Source organism: Impatiens glandulifera, chromosome 2 (assembly GCF_907164915.1).
Source record: "Impatiens glandulifera chromosome 2, dImpGla2.1, whole genome shotgun sequence".
Lineage (NCBI taxonomy): Eukaryota > Viridiplantae > Streptophyta > Magnoliopsida > Ericales > Balsaminaceae > Impatiens > Impatiens glandulifera.
Genome location: NC_061863.1, coordinates 17,594,542 through 17,614,967, shown reverse-complemented (window position 1 = coordinate 17,614,967; position 20,426 = coordinate 17,594,542). Strand labels below are relative to the sequence as shown.

The window sequence follows — 20,426 nt, the reverse complement described above, 5'->3', positions numbered from 1 at the left end:
TTAATGAGTCAATGCATGACCACCAAATCCTGATTGATGGTTAATGAGTCAATGCATGACCCCTAAATCATGGTTGATGGTTAATGAGTTATCACAATAATTTAGTCATTAACACTAACCCAATATATATATGAAAAACATATTAGTTATTTAAATTAGTTATTATATTTTGGCTAAAAGTTAATTTTCTAAACATAGTTAATTGCCTCTTGATCCAGCTGTTTAGAGACTTGTGATTTTCTTACTGGGCAAGTTTAGCTCGTCCATTTTTATGGACCACTCTTTCAGAACAGGATAATATTGATCAATAGCTGAAGTTGTGCTTTATCGAAGACTTGGATAGTATAATCGGTAAGAATTATTAGTCTCTCTTATATAGAGAGTAATTGAAGAATTTGTATTCTTAAGACATGAAATATGTAACCATCAATTTTTGTTTAAGGATGGGGTACAATGACTTTTTGGTGTGTGGAAATACTTTTGTAAAGATTAAGGATGATTTTGTGTTAATGAAGATTCATGGAAATGTAGTTGGTTAGCCTTGCATGTTATATTAGTCACAGCTGTAAAAAGATGACATGCGGTGGCAGTCGCGCCTCATGACTTGGTTCGGGGCGTGACAATACATGATATGATGAAACAATATTTACATTATATCGCTACTTTTAATAATATTATTTATAATTTATTAGTCTCTAGAATATTTACTCGCGAGGAATAGAAGAAGCCGGACAAATTAATCAAGCAGTGTAAGAGAATCTCTACATAATATTTTGAGCGGCAGTAAAATTTATATTTATCCGTAATTAGTTGGTAAACAACGCCGGAAGAAGAAGTTATGTCAAGTGATAACTAATCATATTTATGATAAAAAAAATGAGATATTTATAAAAAATTAAAGGAGTATCTATAAGAGTGCCTCCAAATAAAATATCAGCTTTAATAACATTTTTATTGAACAAATGAATAATAACTCTAGATCTTGCAACTTCATCTCATTTACTTCATTTACTTCTAATAAAGAGTTCGACATAAACATCAAAAATTACCAAAACAATTGACGGGTATGACTATCCAACGATTCACCAAATGTTAAAAATATTATTTAAATTATAAAATTTGGGACGATAAATCCGATGTAACTAAGAACTCAAATATTAGTTGGAATAAAAACCGAAACTCTTTATATTATATTAATCCAATTAATTGATAAGAATTAACTTCTTGTGAAATTTATACAGACAAATTATATAATTTGTTTTTACATTCAGAAAACAAAACACGTACAAATGACAAATATATGTTAAAGCGGTGACCCTTCAAACACTTGTGTAGGGAAAAGCTAGTAAATTCATGCAATTAAGAGGTGCCGCTTTAAACACTTGTACGTGTAGGTGTAGGAAAAAATTGATAATTAAATTCAATTGCATTAGAACATGGTCACTTTCTATAAATAGCCACTTATACAAGTTCATGAATCTAAGCATTCATTCCTAAATCCTAAAGCCATGAGTTCCATTGATTTCTCCTCTCTTGATCTTGTGAGCCCTTCAATGGCAGGCGCATTACTTTTTATAGTAATGTCCGTTTATTATTTCTTAAAAGGGCAGTTGTTCCAAATTCTTGGTACTAGAGCTCATCGTAAACTTAATAAACCACCGGAAGCAAGCGGAGCATGGCCCGTGTTGGGTCACCTCAGGCTTTTCCGTGGTCCCAAACTTTTCCACATAACATTGTCTGAAATGGCTGACAAATATGGCCCGATTTTCAGCATCCGTCTTGGACTTCGCCGAGCCATTGTGGTTAGCAATTGGGAGTTGGCCAAAGAACTGTCCACCACTCACGACCTAGCCGTGGCATCACGTCCTCAAATGCTAGCAGCAAAGCACTTGGGGTACAACTATGCCATGTTTGCCTTTTCCCCATACGGGTCATATTGGCGGGAGATTCGAAAATTTGTGTCGTTGGAGTTGTTATCTATGCGGCAACTCAATTTGCTCGGCCATATAAGGGTGTCCGAGACAAAATCCTCAATCCAACAACTTTATAAGTTATGGGCAGATAAAGGTGATGGTGTCATGGTGGAGATGAGACAATGGATCTCGGACTTGACAACAAATGTGGTCTTTAAGATGATCTACGGGAAAAGTTACTCTGGGGACGATGTTGACATGGAGGAAGCCCGAAAGTTTCAAGGAATTTTTAAAAAGTTCATTCATCTGTTTGGTGCAAATGTGGTGGGGGACATGATACCATGGCTTCGATGGTTGGATATAGGTGGTCACGAGAAATCCATGAAAGAAACATCAAAAGAATATGACCATCTTTTGACGAAGTTTCTAAATGAGCACAATGATCGCAGGGAACGTTATGGTCCGGATAAAACCAATCGTGATTTTATGGATGTGATGATATCTATGCTTAAAAATGCTGATATAGATAGTTATGATGCTGATACAATTAACAAGTCTACATGCTCGGTACATTATCTCCTATTTGATTTTGTTTTTTATTTATAAAATTAAGTCATATTTAACTATCCTACCTAATATGATGATGATACATGCAAATACGGATCCCAACAAAATCCTTTTTTTATGAGGGATGATAGGGATTACAACTTTAGGGAAGCGACTCGTACAACGAAAGTGACTTCGCTGTTATACGAAGGTGACCTCGCTGTTATACAAAAGAGATCTCGTTGTTATATGAAAGGTACGAGGTCTCTTTTGTATAACAGCGATGTCACTTTAATATAACAACGATGTCATTTTCGCTGTACAAGTCGTTCCCCAAAGTCGTGCTCCCAATCATTTTTCTTTTTTTTTTATTATATATCACGTATATTTTTCAACTTTTTAATAATAATATTAATTGTTTAGTGAATAATTTGACAAAAATTTTAAATTACACATTGAGATTCTTTCTAGTTAATATTATTCTTTTTGTTCCATTTTTATTTTAAGCCTACCCTAACTCTATTAGATGGATCCGTCCATTTATGTATGATTATGTAGATTTTGAATATTGCGGGAGCTGACACCACCGCCAATATGGTTACATGGACTCTTTGCTTACTCATGAACCACCGCCATGTGTTGATTAAGGTTGAGGCAGAATTGGACATCCATGTGGGCAAAGGAAGGATCGTGGAGGAGTCTGATATTCCCAACTTGGTATACCTCCAAGCTGTTATCAAAGAATCGCTAAGGTTATACCCACCGGCTCCACTAGGAGGCCCAAGAGAAGTCACCCGAGATTGTGTCATTGGTGGCTATCATGTGGCTGCAGGGACAAGGCTCTTTTTAAACATTTGGAAACTCCAACGCGATCCTAAAATATGGTCGGATCCATTAGAATTTCAGCCAGAGAGATTCATGACCACCCATAGCAACATAGATGTCCATGGCCAGAGTTTTGAGTTGATTCCTTTTGGTGCTGGTAGGAGAGTGTGCCCGGGAATAAAGTTGGCTATGAAAATGGGGCAATTGGTGTTAGCTAGTTTGCTGCATTCTTTTCAGTTTTCAAATCTCAATGATAAATTAGTAGATATGACTCAGACGGAAGGATTGACATTATCCAAAGCTACTCCTCTTGAAGTGATCATCACTCCCAAACTTTCTAGTGATCTTTATGCATGATTCACAATCACTACACATGCCACTATATATTATGCTTATATGTTTTGTGTCTTTTCTTCTTTGAAGTTTGAGTTTAATAATTTGATAAGATGGAATAAAGTGAAGAATCCCATGAAGTTTGAGAGTTGGGTATATGGAATCTTGATTGTTGTAATAAAACTTTATTTATTTTTAAACAGTATAAAATATAGTTATGGTCATATTTTAATTTAATATATTATTAGTGGAAATCGTGTTCGTGATTATGACAAATGAGCGCTATCAAACTGATATTTAACTACCTGTCCCCGAACCCGATGGAATAGGTTAACTCATCAACCTGCGACCACTAGGTTAAAAGCCCAATGCTCTACCAACTGAGCTATACACCCAAAAACCATCCTCAAAATCCGACGGACATCCAAACCCTGATTGCAGCTAGTTAAATATTTTAAACATTCACAAAATGATTTAGATTTTAAACCTTCACAAAAAAGTTTAAGATTTATACTTAAAAACAATGTCCATCACATCACATGAGACAATAATCTCACTGTAGGAAATGACCAACAAAAAGTGTGGTTATTGTGAAACATAATATATCTGGATTTTACTAATGTAGATTTGAGTTTAAATTTTTTGAATTGAGAAAAGAGATATAAAATTTAATTTAAGACATTTTTAGTAAAAATCAAACTCGTGATTAGGGATGATATCAGGGTGATATCCGAAGGGTACTTAACTACCCGTCCCTAAACCCAATCTTAGAAATTACTATCCGATCTCATTCCCGAACCCAATGGAGTCCCTTATAAACAATACTTGATTCCTCAATCGTGAGAAATCTGAGTTAAGAAGCAATCAAATTTCTTACCTAGGACATATTATTAATCGAGAGGGTGTGGATGATGATCCGAAGAAACTCAAGGCCATGAAAAATTGGCCAACACCGAGATTGATCAAACAACTACAGGGATTTTTGGGCCTTACAAGGTAATATAGAATGTAGAAGATTCATCTGAACTATGGGGTGATTGCTCATCCCTTAACGGAGCTGCTAAAGAAAGGTAACTTTGTATGGAACAATCAAATCGGTGAGGCATTTAAGCTACTCAAATTACATATGTTGACTCCTCCCATCTTGGCTCTTTCAGAATTTTCTATTATATTTGTGGTAAAGTAAGATGCGAGTGGCTTCAGTATTGAGACAGTAGAACAACCTTTTATCATTCGAGCGATACGTGCTATAAAGAACCCTCCGCCGATATACGAAAGAGAGTTGTTTTTTCTCATAGTTGTAGTATAGAAGAGGAGACCATACTTGATCTATAAACTGTTTGTGGTAAAAATGGATCACGAGTCTCTTAAAAACCTTCTTGAATAGAGAGTTCAAATCCCAACTCAAGAAAAGTGGTTGTACAAGTTGGTCAGATATAATTTCTCCATGCAATACAAGAAAGAACACGATAATGTTGTTGTTAATGCTCTATCATTCACCTGTCATAAAAGGTATCCACCTAACTTTGAGTTCCAATTCCAACTTGATCAAACTAATTGATGAAATAAAGGAGGATAATGTGACTCACCCAAGCTTTACATTCATCGATAGCACACATCGAAAAAATGACAGATTGGTGTTTGGTCATGATCAAGAGTATGGAATAATCAATATTTCCTCAATGCATTCTAGTCCCACTTACTGGAAGGTAAATGAAGTATGGAAAAAGAATGCATAAAAGAAAGAAGAAGATCATGCATATAAAGGTCAAATCTACTTGGGTGAGTTTAAAACAAAAGTTGAGATTCTCAACTCTCCTTTTGAATTTAAATTGCCTACTAAAGTGGGGGAGAAATGCGTCAAAGAATGGGAAAATGTAGTTATTGGGAACTACATAGGAAAGAACCGTGTATCTTTCCCAGACACTACAGAATCACTAATGAAACAATGGGAGCAGAAGGACTGGAGAAGGTTTCTGTAAACATCTATGATCTCTATTTTCTACAATTCAAAAAGGGAACGAACTTGGATGATATTCTGAAAATTGAGCGTACTTATATTGAATCCAACTGTATGAAGTTTGAGAGATGGTTTGAAGAATTGAGTCTTCTAAGCAAGCCAAAGGAAACAGCCCAAATATGGTTCAAACTTAGAAACATCCCAGCACACATGTATAATGTAGAAGCTCTAAGTCACTTTGCTAGTCTATTGGGGAAACCATTATATATGGACTCAATTACAGGGGGGAGAGCACCTTACTTTTGCTAGAATAAGCATTGAAGTGCATCTTCAAAGTACACTACCAAAGAACATGATAGTTGTTGATAGGAAGGGAAAGACCAGAGTAATGGAAATCTCATATGAATGGAGGCCAAACAGATGTGTCTGCAATACTTTCCAACATGTTAGTACTAATTGTGCAAAAAAAATTGATGAAGAACAGAAAATCATGAAAGCACAGGAAGCAAAAAAGTAGGAAAATGAAACGGAAGAATCAAGAATGGAAGAGCATATTTTGGAAGTAAAGGATCGATAGTGATAAAAAAAAGACAAAAATGAGGAAAATGTAGAGGAGAAAGTAAGAAAGATTCTGGAAAAAAGGAAAGCAATGAAGGAAAGAAAGTAAAGGGAATCAAGATGAAGAGGAAAAGAAAATTTTCTATAATGTGAAGGATTATAATGAAATGGAAGATGAACCTCGAGTTATTGTTGAGGAAACTCAAGAGGAAGATACCCAAAATTTCAAAGCTGAAACAGAGAATTTTAAAGCCAATAAAGAAGATTTCAAAACCAATGTGAAGTTTGAGCCTGAAGCTGAAGCCGGAGATAATGAAGACAAGAACACATAAATTTAAGTTGAAGATAACAAAGATAAAAGCCCTGAAATTCTCAAAAACCAATTCTTTCTATCAAATCAAAACGGGCTCATACAAAGAGAGAATTCAAAATGAAAAACAACAATACTCATCATCATCTTCAATACAACCTCCTTTCATCGTTAGAGGAACGGGAAAAGAAAGAGGAAGGGGAAAAATACCTCTCAATGAAAATGGATGGCATGGGAAAATGCTAGGCTGGGATATTTAAGTTTGAATGTAGTCTTTTTTGTTTGTAATCTCTGTTTTTTTTAGAATGTATGAATGTTACCAAACAGTTTTTTTAAGGTCTTTTGATTGTCATCCTTAATCATAGCTAGGGTTTGTCTAGCTTTGATTTCTAACCCTCCCACTTTTAAGATTTTAATGAAATTGTTCTAACCGTTTTCCCAAAAAAACGTGTCCAAAATATGTACGGGTATTTTACCTCAACAAGTAACCCCGTGGCTTTGCATATAGGAACATTATTAGTGATCACTTGGACAACATTTGTATGTCCCACCTCATTTATTACATCAATGAGCAAATTAGAGATAAAAACTTTATCTTTGAACTCACATTCCCAATTTATTGTCTTCAAAAACATAGGACCACTTTCACACACCGCCATGATATTGATAAGTGGTCTTCTTTTACATCCGACCAACCATCACTACAAATACTAACAACTTTTTGTTTCAAAGCATTTTTTGTTGGCTCCAACATCTTTTCAATATGAGCATTTTCTTTTTGAAGGAGTTTAGTTCTCAATAAATTGTATCCGGGTGGAAGATAACCTGTAATCGTTCGTTGAGTAGTCATACTGAAGGCACAAACATAATGTGGATTCCTAGAAATATTGAAAGACAATCCACCGGTGTAAAATAATCTTGCAATTTCAGAATGTGGTTCATCTTTAGCATTTAGGTAAGTACATTTTCAAGAGACCCAAGTGTTCATTTCCTCTTCTTTGTTGGATCATCACTTTACAAAGAAAAATTACTTAATGATACAGATGATGAAGGCAATGCAAGTTATTTCGATTGAGCATTCTTTTTTCTCAATTCTACTTCATTCAAAAGTTGTTCCATATGATTGATTTGATCTTTTGTAACAACCGCACAACTAACAATTCTAAGGCCTTTCATTTTTATTGAAAGGGTTTCACTCTTTAATATGATCTCTTGCACACTTTAATGCATATATTATATGACCATGTAACATTTACTCCACATGGTCCTTTTCCAATCTTTGTCACAACTTTCTATAGAAGACAATTATCATCCAAATCCAATTCCTCATTTGAAATATTTGCCATTACAAATATTTAAAAAGTTACCTATTTAAATATCCAAAAAATTACTATAAGAAAGGAGGAATGAATAAAATTAAACATATATAATACGACTGTCTGTGGCGACTATCAATTGACGTTAGAAAAGATAATAGAAGTTTACGAAAGAGACAAAGTAATAAAATCGATTATCGGGTTTTACTTAGGGCGACCGAGAAGGGATAAAAAGTTTAAATTATGGAAAATATTGAAGTCCCTTAAATTCATTTTTTATTCATTTTGATACTTAACTTTTTTAATCTTTTACCCAAAACGTATCTAATACATGTATCCAAGTCATATCCAAACCATATCGGATTGTTCAACCTTATTTAAAGTCAACAATACATATTTTATTGTATCTCATACGCGTATTGCGGTATCATATCCGTATCCGTATCTGATACTCCAAAAAAAATTGAAGTATCTGTGCAACATAGTTTGTGAGTGATTTGGTCAAAATCTTTCCAAGTACCTTTTGGCGTAAATTTTTGAAATTGTAGGGTGTATACCAAACTTCATCTTCTACTTATCATCTATAAACCGACGAACAGACAAAGGTAGTAAATTTTTGTTTGGGAACTTACTTGATGTGTATGGCAGGGCAACGTCCATATAAATGGGATAAATGATTTTCTCTCGCGGAATGGTTGTACAACACCAACTTACACTTAGCCATCCAAACTTCTCCTTTTGAAGCAATATATGATTATAAACCACCAGTACATATTTCATATCTAGTTGGTGACTAGTGAGTGATTTTAAGATATAAATCGAAATCTTCTAATGAGGAAGACAACACTTCAACTTCTCAAGTTTCATTTGGAAAGAGCTCAGAATTAGATGAAATAAGTACAAGATAAACATAAAAAAGAATAATAATTTGTAGTGAATGGTTGAATTATTGTTAAGCTCCAACCCTACTATCAATTATCTGTAAGAAAAGAAATATCACAAATTTTCTACTAAGTATTTTGGACATATTCGTGTTGTAGAGCGAATTGTAGAAGTGGAATACCGATTAAAAATGGGGAAATGAAAAAGATAAATAAAATCTTCCACATCTCTCATTTAAAGAAATAAATAGGCACGTCGAGTAAGGTGGAAAAAATTCTGAGCTTGAACGTGCCTAATGGGATTCTGAAGGACATTCGATATGAGAGGGCAGTGACCATGAAAGACGGACGTCATCATCAGGTGTTGATCAGTTTGAATTCGATGAGGATGGAGAAGAAGAAGAGGGTATTGATACGACCGTAACTAAACATTGATCTAATGATGTGAAGAGGTACATGTGGAGGCACTAATGGTTTATGTTTTCTTTCTCTTTTAAGTGTATGTTCTTAATTTATATTTTCTCTTTTATGTTGAAGCCCTTAAACTCACTTTATTTTTTATTTTGGCCATTAGTATGTTAGGCCACCTCATTAGTACGTAATAACAATTTTAGGGCAAGTTTTTTTGAGATGGTTATTAGTTGAGTAATATGTACTCATTTGAGGGGTGGAATTTGAGGGGTGGAATGAATGAACATTAGCTCCATTTTTGTTTATCTCTCTTATCTTGTTAAATCTCTCAGGTCGCCTTCATCTTCTGAGGTGAATAGTCACTATTCTCTTCTAATATGAACTCTCATTCATATTAATTGGAATCAAAACTGCCTATTCTCACGATAGTCAAAACCAGACATCAGTTGGATAACGACTTCCTACGTACATCGGTAGCTTCGATTTCTGAAATATTGGAGGAAGTGCGAAAATAGATTGATGACAAAGTAGGTTATAATGAAGAACATCTTCACATATTGACAAGTAAAGATAGAGTTAATAGCCCAGATGAATCAACAAGTTCATCCCAAATTACGCTACCAACAAATAGGCCTTATGTTCTTTCAACCTGTTTGACGACGAAAAGTGGATTTTCCCAAGTTTGATGCACAAATGTGCAAGGGAATCTAATTTTTGAAAAGTATTTTTGTGTGTGGACAGAACTGCAGACGCGATGAAGGTGGAGATACTCAAATGTGGTACAGATCTTGCCTATAACCCTAAACCCTAAGGAGACGAACGGGTGAAGCAAGTCCGACTTCAAACCCAAATGTGCTGGTACCCATTTTTCTTGAAATACTCGTCAATTCTCTCATTCCAAGCACGAGGAGCCTGCTTCAGCCCATAGAGGACTTTTCTCAATCTCAGCACCTTCTTCTCATCACCTCTCTTCATATACCCAAGTGGTTGCTCGACGTACACCTCCTCCTTCAACACTCCATTTAGAAATGCTGATTTCACATCCATCTGTAGAATTGGCCATTTGTTTTGAGCAGCTAACGAGATCAGAAGTCGGATTGACTCCATTCTCGTGACAGGAGCAAAAACTTCATCATAATCGATTCCCTCCTTTTGTCTATAGCCCTTCACCATAAGTCGAGCCTTATAACGCTCAACCTCTCCTTTGACATTCATCTTTTTTTTGTACACCCATTTTACTCCAATGGGTCGAGTTCCTTCAGGAAGGTCGGTTAGCTCCCAGGTTTTATTGCGTTCAATTGCCCCAATTTCTTCATCCATAGCCGATCTCCATTTCTCGTCTTGTACAGCTTTCTCAAAATTCAAATCTTCTGAGTCGGCGAGAAGACATACAATGTGGACTTCATTTGTAGTGTCATATATCTCATGTAGACTTCTCATTCTGGGCTGTAGAGGCTCAGATTCATCTTCTGAAAGCTCGGTGGTTGTTGATATCGGAGGCATAACAGCCTCTGAACTAGTTTCTTCCTCAATCGGGTTACTCCATTTCCATGTCATTGATTCCTCCACGTGAACATCTCGACTCACCACCAATTTCTTATTAATAGGATCAAACAATTTATATGCCTTAGATTTTTCATCATACCCGATAAATATGTACTTCTTGCTTCGATCTTCTAACTTTGTCCTGTGCTGACTTGGTACTTGCCCATAGGCCACACTACTGAATACCTCGAGATGAAAGACACTCGGCTTCATACCACTCCAAATCTCTTGAGGTGTCTTCTCTCCTAGCTTGGCATGTGGACATCTATTTTTCACATAAACTGCGCACTGCACTGCCTCTGCCCAAAACTGTTTCGGCATATTCTTTCCTTTCAACATAGATCGAACCATATCGAGTATAGTTCGATTCTTTCGTTCTGCTACACCATTTTGCTGCGGAGAATATGGAGCAGTCAAGAAACGCTTGATTCCATGTTCCTCGCAGTATTTGTTGAACTCGTTAGAAGTGAACTCACCTCCTCTGTCAGATCGGACTGCTTTGATAACTTTATTTGTTTCTTTCTCCACCATCACTTTAAATTTCTTGAAGTTTTCAAACACTTCTGACTTCTCTTTCAGAAAATAAACCCACGTCTTTCTCGAAAAATCATCAATTAAAGAAAGGAAGTATCTTTTACCACTAAATGATTCTGGAGTTATTGGCCCACATAAATCTGTGTGAATCAGTCCGAGTTGCTCCTTTGTTCTGTATTCAGAACTGCTTGGGAAAGAAGTCCTCGCTTGTTTCCCGATCACACATTCTTCACAGAACCTCTTTTCGAATATAATGTTAGGCAGTCCAAGCACCATCTCCTTTTTCACCAGCTCGTTCAACCCTCCGAAGTGAAGATGACCGAACCGATAATGCCACTTCATGGCCTCATCCTCTAGATCAAGTTGCATACATTTATCTTGAACTATTTTAAGCTCAAGTTTGTACATACGATTTTTCTTCATTTCTACTTGGGCAATGAGTCTCCCAAGTTTATCCTTCAGTTGCATTTCTCGGTCCTTCATTATAGCCGAGTACCCTTTCTCCATCAACTGTCCCATGCTCAGTATGTTACTTTTGAGATCAGGTACGTAGTAAACATCTCTGATTTCTTCGATTCCCCCATTTTTCTGTTGATATCTGATCGTTCCTCGACCTTTAACGTGTACTTTTGAAGCATCGCCGAAAGAAATGGATCTGGACTCCACCTTTGAGAGTATTTTGAATAAGCTTTCGTCGCCGCACATGTGGTTACTTGCGTCAGTATTCAAGTACCAAAATGAGTTATCAGAACAGCTTGGTTTGTTCTCAGTTTCTGGAATTTTAATCACCAGCAACAACCCTTCATCTTCTTTCTCAGCAAAGAAGTTTGTTGGTTCCTCCTTTTTCTTCTCGGATCTACAATCTTTGGAAATATGACCCAGCTTTCCGCAATTATAGCATTTTATCGAGTAACAATCCTTGGCAACATGCCCATTCTTTCCACAATTATAACACTCAATATTATTATTTGTGTTTGTCCGGCCATCCCGAGCTTGACCTCTGCCATGCCAGTTCTGTTGGCCGACTTGCTCACTTCCTCGTCCTCCTCTTCCCCTACCACCTAGGCTTCTGCCTCTTCCTCTGCCTCTAGTACTCTGAGCATAAAGCACTCTCTCCTCTTTTATTGTCGCCTTCGCTTGGAGAGCCTGTTCAAGAGACTCCCCCTTCTTGTTTTTCCTTCTTTGCTCATGCGCTTCCAAGGACCCAACAAGCTCTTCAATGGTGAGTGTTGATAGATCCTTAGATTCCTCTATTGCGCACACAATATTTTCAAAATTATCTGTCAATGACCTCAGAATCTTTTCAACAACTCGTTTTGATGAAAGACTCTCACCATTCCGATTTAGTTTGTTAACTCGGTTTGATGAAAGACTCTCACCATTCCGATTTAGTTTGTTCACCACAGTCTCCACTCGAGTAATGAACTCAGATACGCTTTCAGAATCTTTCATCCTCATGTTTTCCAGATCACCCCTTAGGGTTTGAAGTCGGACTTGCTTCACCCGTTCGTCTCCTTTGTTTGCTATTTCGAGTGTGCCACTTTGGAAGATTTTGCGTCAGCTATCTTCTCAAAACCAGATTCGTCGACAGATTGGTATAGTAGATATAGAGCCGTCCTATCTTTAGCTCGAACGACCTTCAACGCGTTCAACTAGGCATTTGAATACCCATCTGTGTTCTCTGGTTCCTCATACCCACTCTCGACCACATCCCAGTTATCTTGGGAACCGAAAAGGGTCTTCATCTGCACCTTCCAGTTGTCGTAGTTGATGCCTTTTGTCAACTTGGGTAGCGGGATGCCATTGGTTAGACCTGCCATTCCTCTCAAGTGTTTACACTCAACACACACACCTCACAAGGCTCTCGATCGCACTTGTTTTTCTCTCTCGGCCAGCGCACACCGCGGCGTTCTCTTTTGAGACTAACAGGTTTTCTCACGCTCACCTCACACACAATAGCTCTGATACCAATTTGTTGATAACAAGATGCCAAAATATATCTTTCTTATTATCTCAAATAGATTTTTTACAACTCTTTATAAGAAAGCATAGACTCTTCATATGCTTGACTCTTCAAATGACAAAACAAAATTATTCTGCATATTAAATAGCTCTCACCCAAATCTCTTGGTTATCCCACTCACCCCTAGTTATTACTCTAGGATTATTAAACATCAAAAAACTAAATACCTTATTAATTAAAGTTTATTCAACAAATACTAGACAAAGATATATACAGCAAATGGATCCAAAAATACTTAATGACTAAAGAAAAAAAAGGCCTTTACTATACACCTGATGTTAATTATAAAGTTAAAGTCAAGTTGTTTATGATTGTAGAGGGTGTTAGAACATGTTACCTGAATAAATAAAAAGTCCCTATTAGTTTTAAACCAACAAGTGATGCACCCTCTATTTATATCCATGCTATGTCTGGATTCAAGAACTATCAAACATTGAGAATTTCTAGTAAAATTGGACTACAATCGGTTATCATCCTCATAGATACCAATAGTACCCATAACTTTATTAATTCTAGAATCTTTAATAATATTAACCAATCTATTTTACCCACTCAGTCCTATCTGTAAAAGTGGACAATTGTTTGAACTTAATTAGTGAGGGGGTATTGTAAAAATCTTAAGTGGACTATGAATGATGAAGAATATGTGACTCATATGTGGGTACTGGATATGTCAAGTTATAATGTAGTCATGGGCAACGAATGCCTTATCACAATTGGTCCTTCTTTGTGGGATTTTGAGGAATTGATACTCTCTTTTAATCGAGAAGGTGAAACCCAATTCCTAAATGGTATTAACCAAATGGATATCAATATCATTGAAGGAGATTGATTATCAAATATGTTTAAAAGGGAAACAAAGCTAATTTTGTTCAAGGAAGAAATCCACAAGACATTATGGGTTAGTTTTTTTTCTATTTCAATTATGAATTCTCATGAATCACATAAAGAATTACCTCACATACTTACAATATATGAAAACTTATTTAAAAACTAGTGGGACTACCTCCTTTACATGATCTGATCATCAAATCGATCCTAAAGAGGATACTTAGCCAATATGTTTGAGATCCTATAGGTATCCTACCATTCAAAAGGGGAAAATGAAATCATGTTAGGTGATATGTTGGACAAAGTAATAATACAACAAATTCATATTGCATTCTTTGCACCAGTGGTCTTAGTACTTAAAAAAGATCTCTTGTGGTATGTATCGATTACAGAAAACTAAATGCAGATACAATTAATGATAAATTCTCCATACCGATCATTGAAGAACTACTTGAAAAACTTTATAGTTCAGAGGTCTTTTCCATACTCAATCTTTGCTCAAGCTACCATCAAATTCGAATGAAAGAAATAGACTATTACATGACCGCCTTACGCACTCATGAGGAGTTGTACAATTTTTTAGATATGTCATTTATATTTACTAATGCACTATCCACTTTCTAAAGTCACATTAACACAGTTCTAAAATCCTTCTAGAGAATTTTTGTGTTAGTATTTTATGATGATATATTAGTATACAACACTAACTGGGAGGAACATCTACATCACTTAGCACAAGTAATGGAGACCTTGAAAATCAATACTATATTCTTCAATCATGAGAAATGTAAGTTTAGAAGCAGTCAACGGATCAATGCACACAATTCACGTTTGAAAGGTCTTATGTAAACCCTTCTCAACCCAAATAAATTTTGGGAATCAATATCGATCGATTTCGTTGAACACTTACCAAAAGCGGGAGGAAAATAGTTATTCTAATTGTGGTTGATCGTCTATAAAAAATGACTCACTTTGTTGGTCTTCAACTTCCTTTCACATCGAAGAAGATAGTGAAATGTACATTGAGAACATCTTCAAACTCAATGGTATGCCACTATTTGCTGTAAGTGATTGGGACAAAATCTTTCTAAGTACCTTTTGGCGTGGATTTTTGAAATTATAGGGTGTACAATAAGCTTTGTCTTATACTTCTCATTTGCTAACCAACAGATAAATAGAGGTAGTAAATTGTTGTTTGGGAACTTACTTGAGGTGTATGATAGGTCAATGTCCATACTGTTAGAATATAAAATAATATATTTACAAGATATTATCATTATGATAATATCAATATTATATTATTATATTATATTAACTTTCTTGTATGTTGATTATAATATCTATATAATATACATAATAACTTATGTAACAAAAATAACAATTCAATACAATAATTTTTTATTATTCTAACATGGTATCAGAGTTTTGTCTTTGCTTTTGAGCATACAATCGTAGTTTTCCGCTGCCTCCATCAATAATTATTTTAGCCATTGATGGAGGGCTTTAATCATTTATTATTAATATTTTTTGGCGATGGTCTTAAGTAGCTTATCTAGGGTTTTGGAATTCGTTTTAGTGGATTTGTTTTCGACTAGTTGGATTTGGGATTTGGTAGCTTGATTGGTCTTAGTTTTGGTTGTTGTAGCTGAGAATATGGAGTTGAATTTGGTTTGATTTTTTCCTATATTTGTGAATCTTGATTTGATTGGTCTTGGTTTTGGTTGTTGTTGAGAATAAGGAGTTGAATTTGGTTTGGTTTTTCCCTATGTTTGTGAAGTTTGATTTGATTAGTTTTAGTTTTGGTTGTTTTGTTGAGAATAAGGAGTTGAATTTGGTTTAGTTTTTCCCTATGTTTGTGAAGTTTGATTTGATTAGTTTTAGTTTTGATTGTTTTGTTGAGAATAGCGAGTTGAATTTGGTTTTATTTTTCTCTATATGTTTGTGAAATTTTGTTTGTTTGGTCTTGGTTTTGGTTATTGTTGAGAATAGGGAGTTGAATTTAGTTTAGGTTTTCCCTATATTTGTGAAACTTGGTTTGATTGGTCTTAAGTTTGGTTGTTGTTGAGAATAGGGAGTTGAATTTAGTTTGGTTTTTCCATGTGTTTGTGAAGGATGGTTTAATGAGTTTAGTTTGGTCGTTGTGAAATTGTTTGTTTTTTGGAGGAGAAGGATGGTTTAATGAGTTTGGTTTGGTAGTTAATTTTGGTTGGTCTAAATCGAAGAAGAGCTTCTTTTTGGATGAATGGTCAATGGATTGGGCATAAGAGAGAAGAGAAGAATATTAAGAATGATGAGTAACTTGTTTTTGTTCGCGCTTTCGTTTTCTGACTATCAATGTTTATTGTTGTTGCATTGTGAGTTTGAAAGGGGATGTTAGAATATAAAATAAGATATTTGTAAGATATTATCACAATATTATAAATTGTGATAATATCAAAATTATGCTAATTATCAAAATTATGCTATTATATTATATTAGTTTCTTATATGTTGATTATAATGTCTATATAATATATATAATAACCTATGTAACAGAAATAACAATTCAATATAATAATTTTCTATTATTCTAACACATACTAATGGGATAAATGACTTTCTCTAGTGGAATGGTGGTACAACACCAACCTCCACTCAACTTTCACTCAGTCATCCAAACTTCTCCTTTTGAAGCAATATATGATTATAAACCACGACTACATATTCCGTATTTAGTGGGTGACTCGAGAGTTGAAGATATTAACTAAAATCTTCTGACGAGGGAGGCAACACTTCAACTTCTCAAGTTTTATTTGGTAAGAGCTCAGAATCGAATGAAACAAGTACAAGATAATTATAGAAAAGAAGTAGAATTTGTAGTGAATGATTGGATCCTTGTTAAGCTCCCAACCCTCCCGTAAATTAATTGTAAGAAAGAAATATCGCAAATTTTCTGTTAAGTACTTTGAACCTTTTCGTGTTATAAAGAGAATTGTAGAATTGGCATACCGATTAGAATTGGTCAAGAGGACAAGATACATAATATTTTTCACATCTCTCAGTTGAAGAAATACATGAGCAAGCCGAGTAGGGGGAAGAAATTACAAGCTTGAACATGCTTAATTGGATTCTGAAGGTCATTCTAGATGAAAGGGAATGAGTATCGAAGATGGACGTCGTCTTCGTGTTGATTAAATGGTCGGACAGTAGAGAATTGGTGAGAAGATGTAGAGGCACTGATTCGTCAACACTTGAAGACCTTTATGGCTTGGGAAAATAAGAAAAATGTTCGATTCAAATTTGGCACTTTTAAATTATCGAGAATGATCAGATAAATATACTTACAAGTTCTAACATTTTGGATTTTAACTCGAAAATAAACTGAAAATCAAATTTATTTTTATTATTTATTTTAATTATATAATTAATTAATTAGATAAAATAAATTCAAATTAGTTCGACTTTATTTGAATTCAGTTAAATTTTTGATTTGTTTAAAATAATCAAATTCAAATAACCTAAACCAAGGAACTCAAATATTGATTAAAAAAATAAAATAAAAAAAAAATCCGAACTAAAAAATCAAATAACTTGAAAACTGAATCGTTGATATATATATAATCTTTGTGATAGTGGGGTTGTCTATATTAATAATAATTTGATATTTACAATAAAATAATTTAATAATTGTGAATTCTAATAATTTAGATTATTAATTAATATTAATATATATTCAAGTTTGAACATCTTCCTTTTAAAGTATGACTTCTATATTACTTGTTTCTTTCTTTCTTTTTTAATTCTTAATGTAAAAAAAGTAAAACAACTAGAGAAAAATAATCAAATAAATAAAAATTATTGTATGCAAATATTCTCTAAAATGACAATTAGATCTAGAAATTAAATCTATTAATTTGAATATGATATTTAATCCGAGTAATTTGAATATAATATTTAGATCTAGGAATTGAATCTATTATTGTACGATAAAATGACTATCAGAGCAAAAATATGTTGTCATGAATGGTCGCGGAAATGATGTCACATATTATAAGTTCACTCAAATGTTGTCATTCTCTATATTCACTAAATTCTTCTTCTCTATCATTACTCATTTCATCCCTATTTTCTAATATTTCTAAACTCATCTGGATCTTTATCTCGGTTTTCATTTAATCAACACACTAGTTTATTGCATCCTCTTAGTATTGGCAAAAATAACCACATATATCTTTGTATGCTGGGGTGTTTCACCCTTTGTTTAGTACAATGGCTGATATGACATTCATTTTCCTTTTAAGAAAACTAATTGCAATTGATGTGTGAACAAAAATTAAAGTTTTAATTTCCTTGTAATCTTAATTTTAATTTTTTGGGTCAAAACATTCCTATAATCACGCAGTGAATTCCGACCAAGATCTCCTCTCTAATTTCCTACATGCAACCACACTATAAATCCTAGTATAATCTCATCATCATTCACAAGATCAAAAACACAGATTACGTGGCACCGTCAAGACCAAGATCCTGCCTTTATCTTCCTACGTCTTTCCTCTTTATCTATGCAAGATTACTTCTCTCTCTCTCTCTCTATACAAGCAGTTACGTACCCAATGGCGAGATTAATGGTGTTGATGTTGGTGGCTGTATATCTTCTTCCGGCCATTGTTACCGGCAGCCGGCCGATGGAGAATCCGCTAACGCTGGAAGGACGAGTGTACTGTGATACTTGTCGCTTAGGCTTTGAGACCTCCGCTACAACCTATATTTCCGGTAACAACATTTATAGCCATGCCCTCTAGTTTTGTTTTCTTGTTTGATTTTCTCTATAAATGATAGATCAATCATGCATGATCAATGGATTGTGATTTTCTATTCAAGATGTCTTTTCTTTGGTTTAAATTGGTGACAAATCGGTGCATGCCAATATTGGACTGTGCAGACATATTCCATATTTTACTTTAATGTACTATGTGTTTATCAATTTGAGAGAGATCGGATGACAATTTTAATCTGAATCGAATTGACTTGTTTTGGGGCACTCGCATGATCGCGATTTAAATTGACTTGTTTAGAGCAAATTTTGTCCGATTTGACCGGACATCTTCCATATTTTACTTCAATAACCTTGAATGTTATCATATATTTAATAACTCACTCAATACAAATTGAAATATGATACAAGCAAGAATTTGGTGTTCGAAATAAACAAGTGAGTGACTTGAAATCTAATATAAGAGAAATTTTATTTTTCAAATTATATGCCAAATAATGATACCAAATTTCTGATCTCTATCATATTCATTGAATTAGTAATGATAGTACAGTAATATAGTAACAAATTAGTGAATTTGAAAATATGATATTTTAATCTTACCTCTTTTATCATTTGAATTAACTTGATTGGAGCATCAAGTTTGGTGCAATTTGACCTATAATTGACCAATGACTTGACCTATTTCATATTTTTTTTCAAATATACTTGCATGTTTCTCAATATTCGAGAACTCACTACATACAAATAGAGAGATATCTGATTCCATAAATGGTAGGATATGACAAGTTTAATCTGCCCAATTACTAGATTGGGGCACTAACATGATCCCCATTTAAATTAACTTGTCTATGTTAGTTTTGCATGCTTTAACTATAAACTTGATAACATGATAAGGTTGATCTCGACATGTATCTATTTTGATCACTAATAAAAAAATTATAAATTTTTTTTTATACATTTAATGAAAAAACATATATCTTTCATAATGAAAATGTTTATATTTATTTTGATTTATTTTGATTTATTTCTTATAATAATATATGTTTTTGAATTATTTATTCTATATAATAAATATTTAAGATAAGTACATATAGTATTACAAGATTTCTCTGAAATTTAAGGTTGTACAAATGAGGACCTAGTCACAAAAAATTTCAGTTTATATTATTAATCACTAAGACAACAAATACAAGTCTATAATTACAATATCTACATAGATCCACCCTTTATACAATTGATAGTAAAAAATTCAAATTTTTAGGTAGTACCCTTAGGTAGTATTATAAGTCCTTTTTGGGATGATTTGGTGTAGGTGCGAAGGTGAAAGTGGAATGCAAGAACAGGAACACACATGAGCTTATGTACACTAAGGAGGCAACAACAGACCAAACGGGAACCTATAAAATGACAGTTAATGATGATCACCAAGACCAAATCTGCGATGTTATGTTGGTAAGTAGCCCTCAGAATGACTGTGCCAAAGTTAGTGAAGGGCGTGATCATGCTCGTGTAGTTCTTAGTCAATCCAACGGTATTGCTTCAGATAAGCGATATGCGAATGCTATGGGTTTTGTCAAGGACCAGGCAATGGAGATTTGCAACAAACTTCTTGAGCAATACAATGAAGATGATTAATCCAGCTCATTATTGGTTTATCTTCGGTTTAATAAATTTCTGTCAAATG

At 34.4% G+C, this 20,426-nt stretch overlaps 2 protein-coding genes across 2 annotated transcripts; both read left to right on the top strand.

Moving 5' to 3' along the window:
- The first annotated feature begins 1,508 nt into the window (after positions 1 to 1,508).
- LOC124924431 (cytochrome P450 CYP82D47-like) lies at positions 1,509 to 3,641 on the top strand. Its single transcript, XM_047464472.1, has 2 exons — positions 1,509 to 2,480; positions 3,018 to 3,641. Exons 1-2 carry the CDS (start codon positions 1,509 to 1,511, stop codon positions 3,639 to 3,641), a joined length of 1,596 nt encoding a protein of 531 aa, XP_047320428.1.
- A 14,937-nt stretch (positions 3,642 to 18,578) lies between these two features.
- On the top strand, positions 18,579 to 20,426 carry LOC124923659 (pollen-specific protein C13-like). The gene is made up of 2 exons (XM_047463624.1): positions 18,579 to 18,738; positions 20,055 to 20,426. Exons 1-2 carry the CDS (start codon positions 18,579 to 18,581, stop codon positions 20,375 to 20,377), a joined length of 483 nt encoding a protein of 160 aa, XP_047319580.1. The 3' UTR covers positions 20,378 to 20,426.

Bases quoted from the DNA above. Each gene is read 5' to 3' on its own strand.
- LOC124924431 (XM_047464472.1), top strand. From the start codon at position 1,509: ATGAGTTCCATTGATTTCTCCTCTCTTGATCTTGTGAGCCCTTCAATG. The intron at 2,481-3,017 runs GTACATTATCTC...ATGATTATGTAG, and splicing joins TTAACAAGTCTACATGCTCG to ATTTTGAATATTGCGGGAGC.
- LOC124923659 (XM_047463624.1), top strand. From the start codon at position 18,579: ATGGCGAGATTAATGGTGTTGATGTTGGTGGCTGTATATCTTCTTCCG. The intron at 18,739-20,054 runs GTAACAACATTT...GATTTGGTGTAG, and splicing joins CGCTACAACCTATATTTCCG to GTGCGAAGGTGAAAGTGGAA.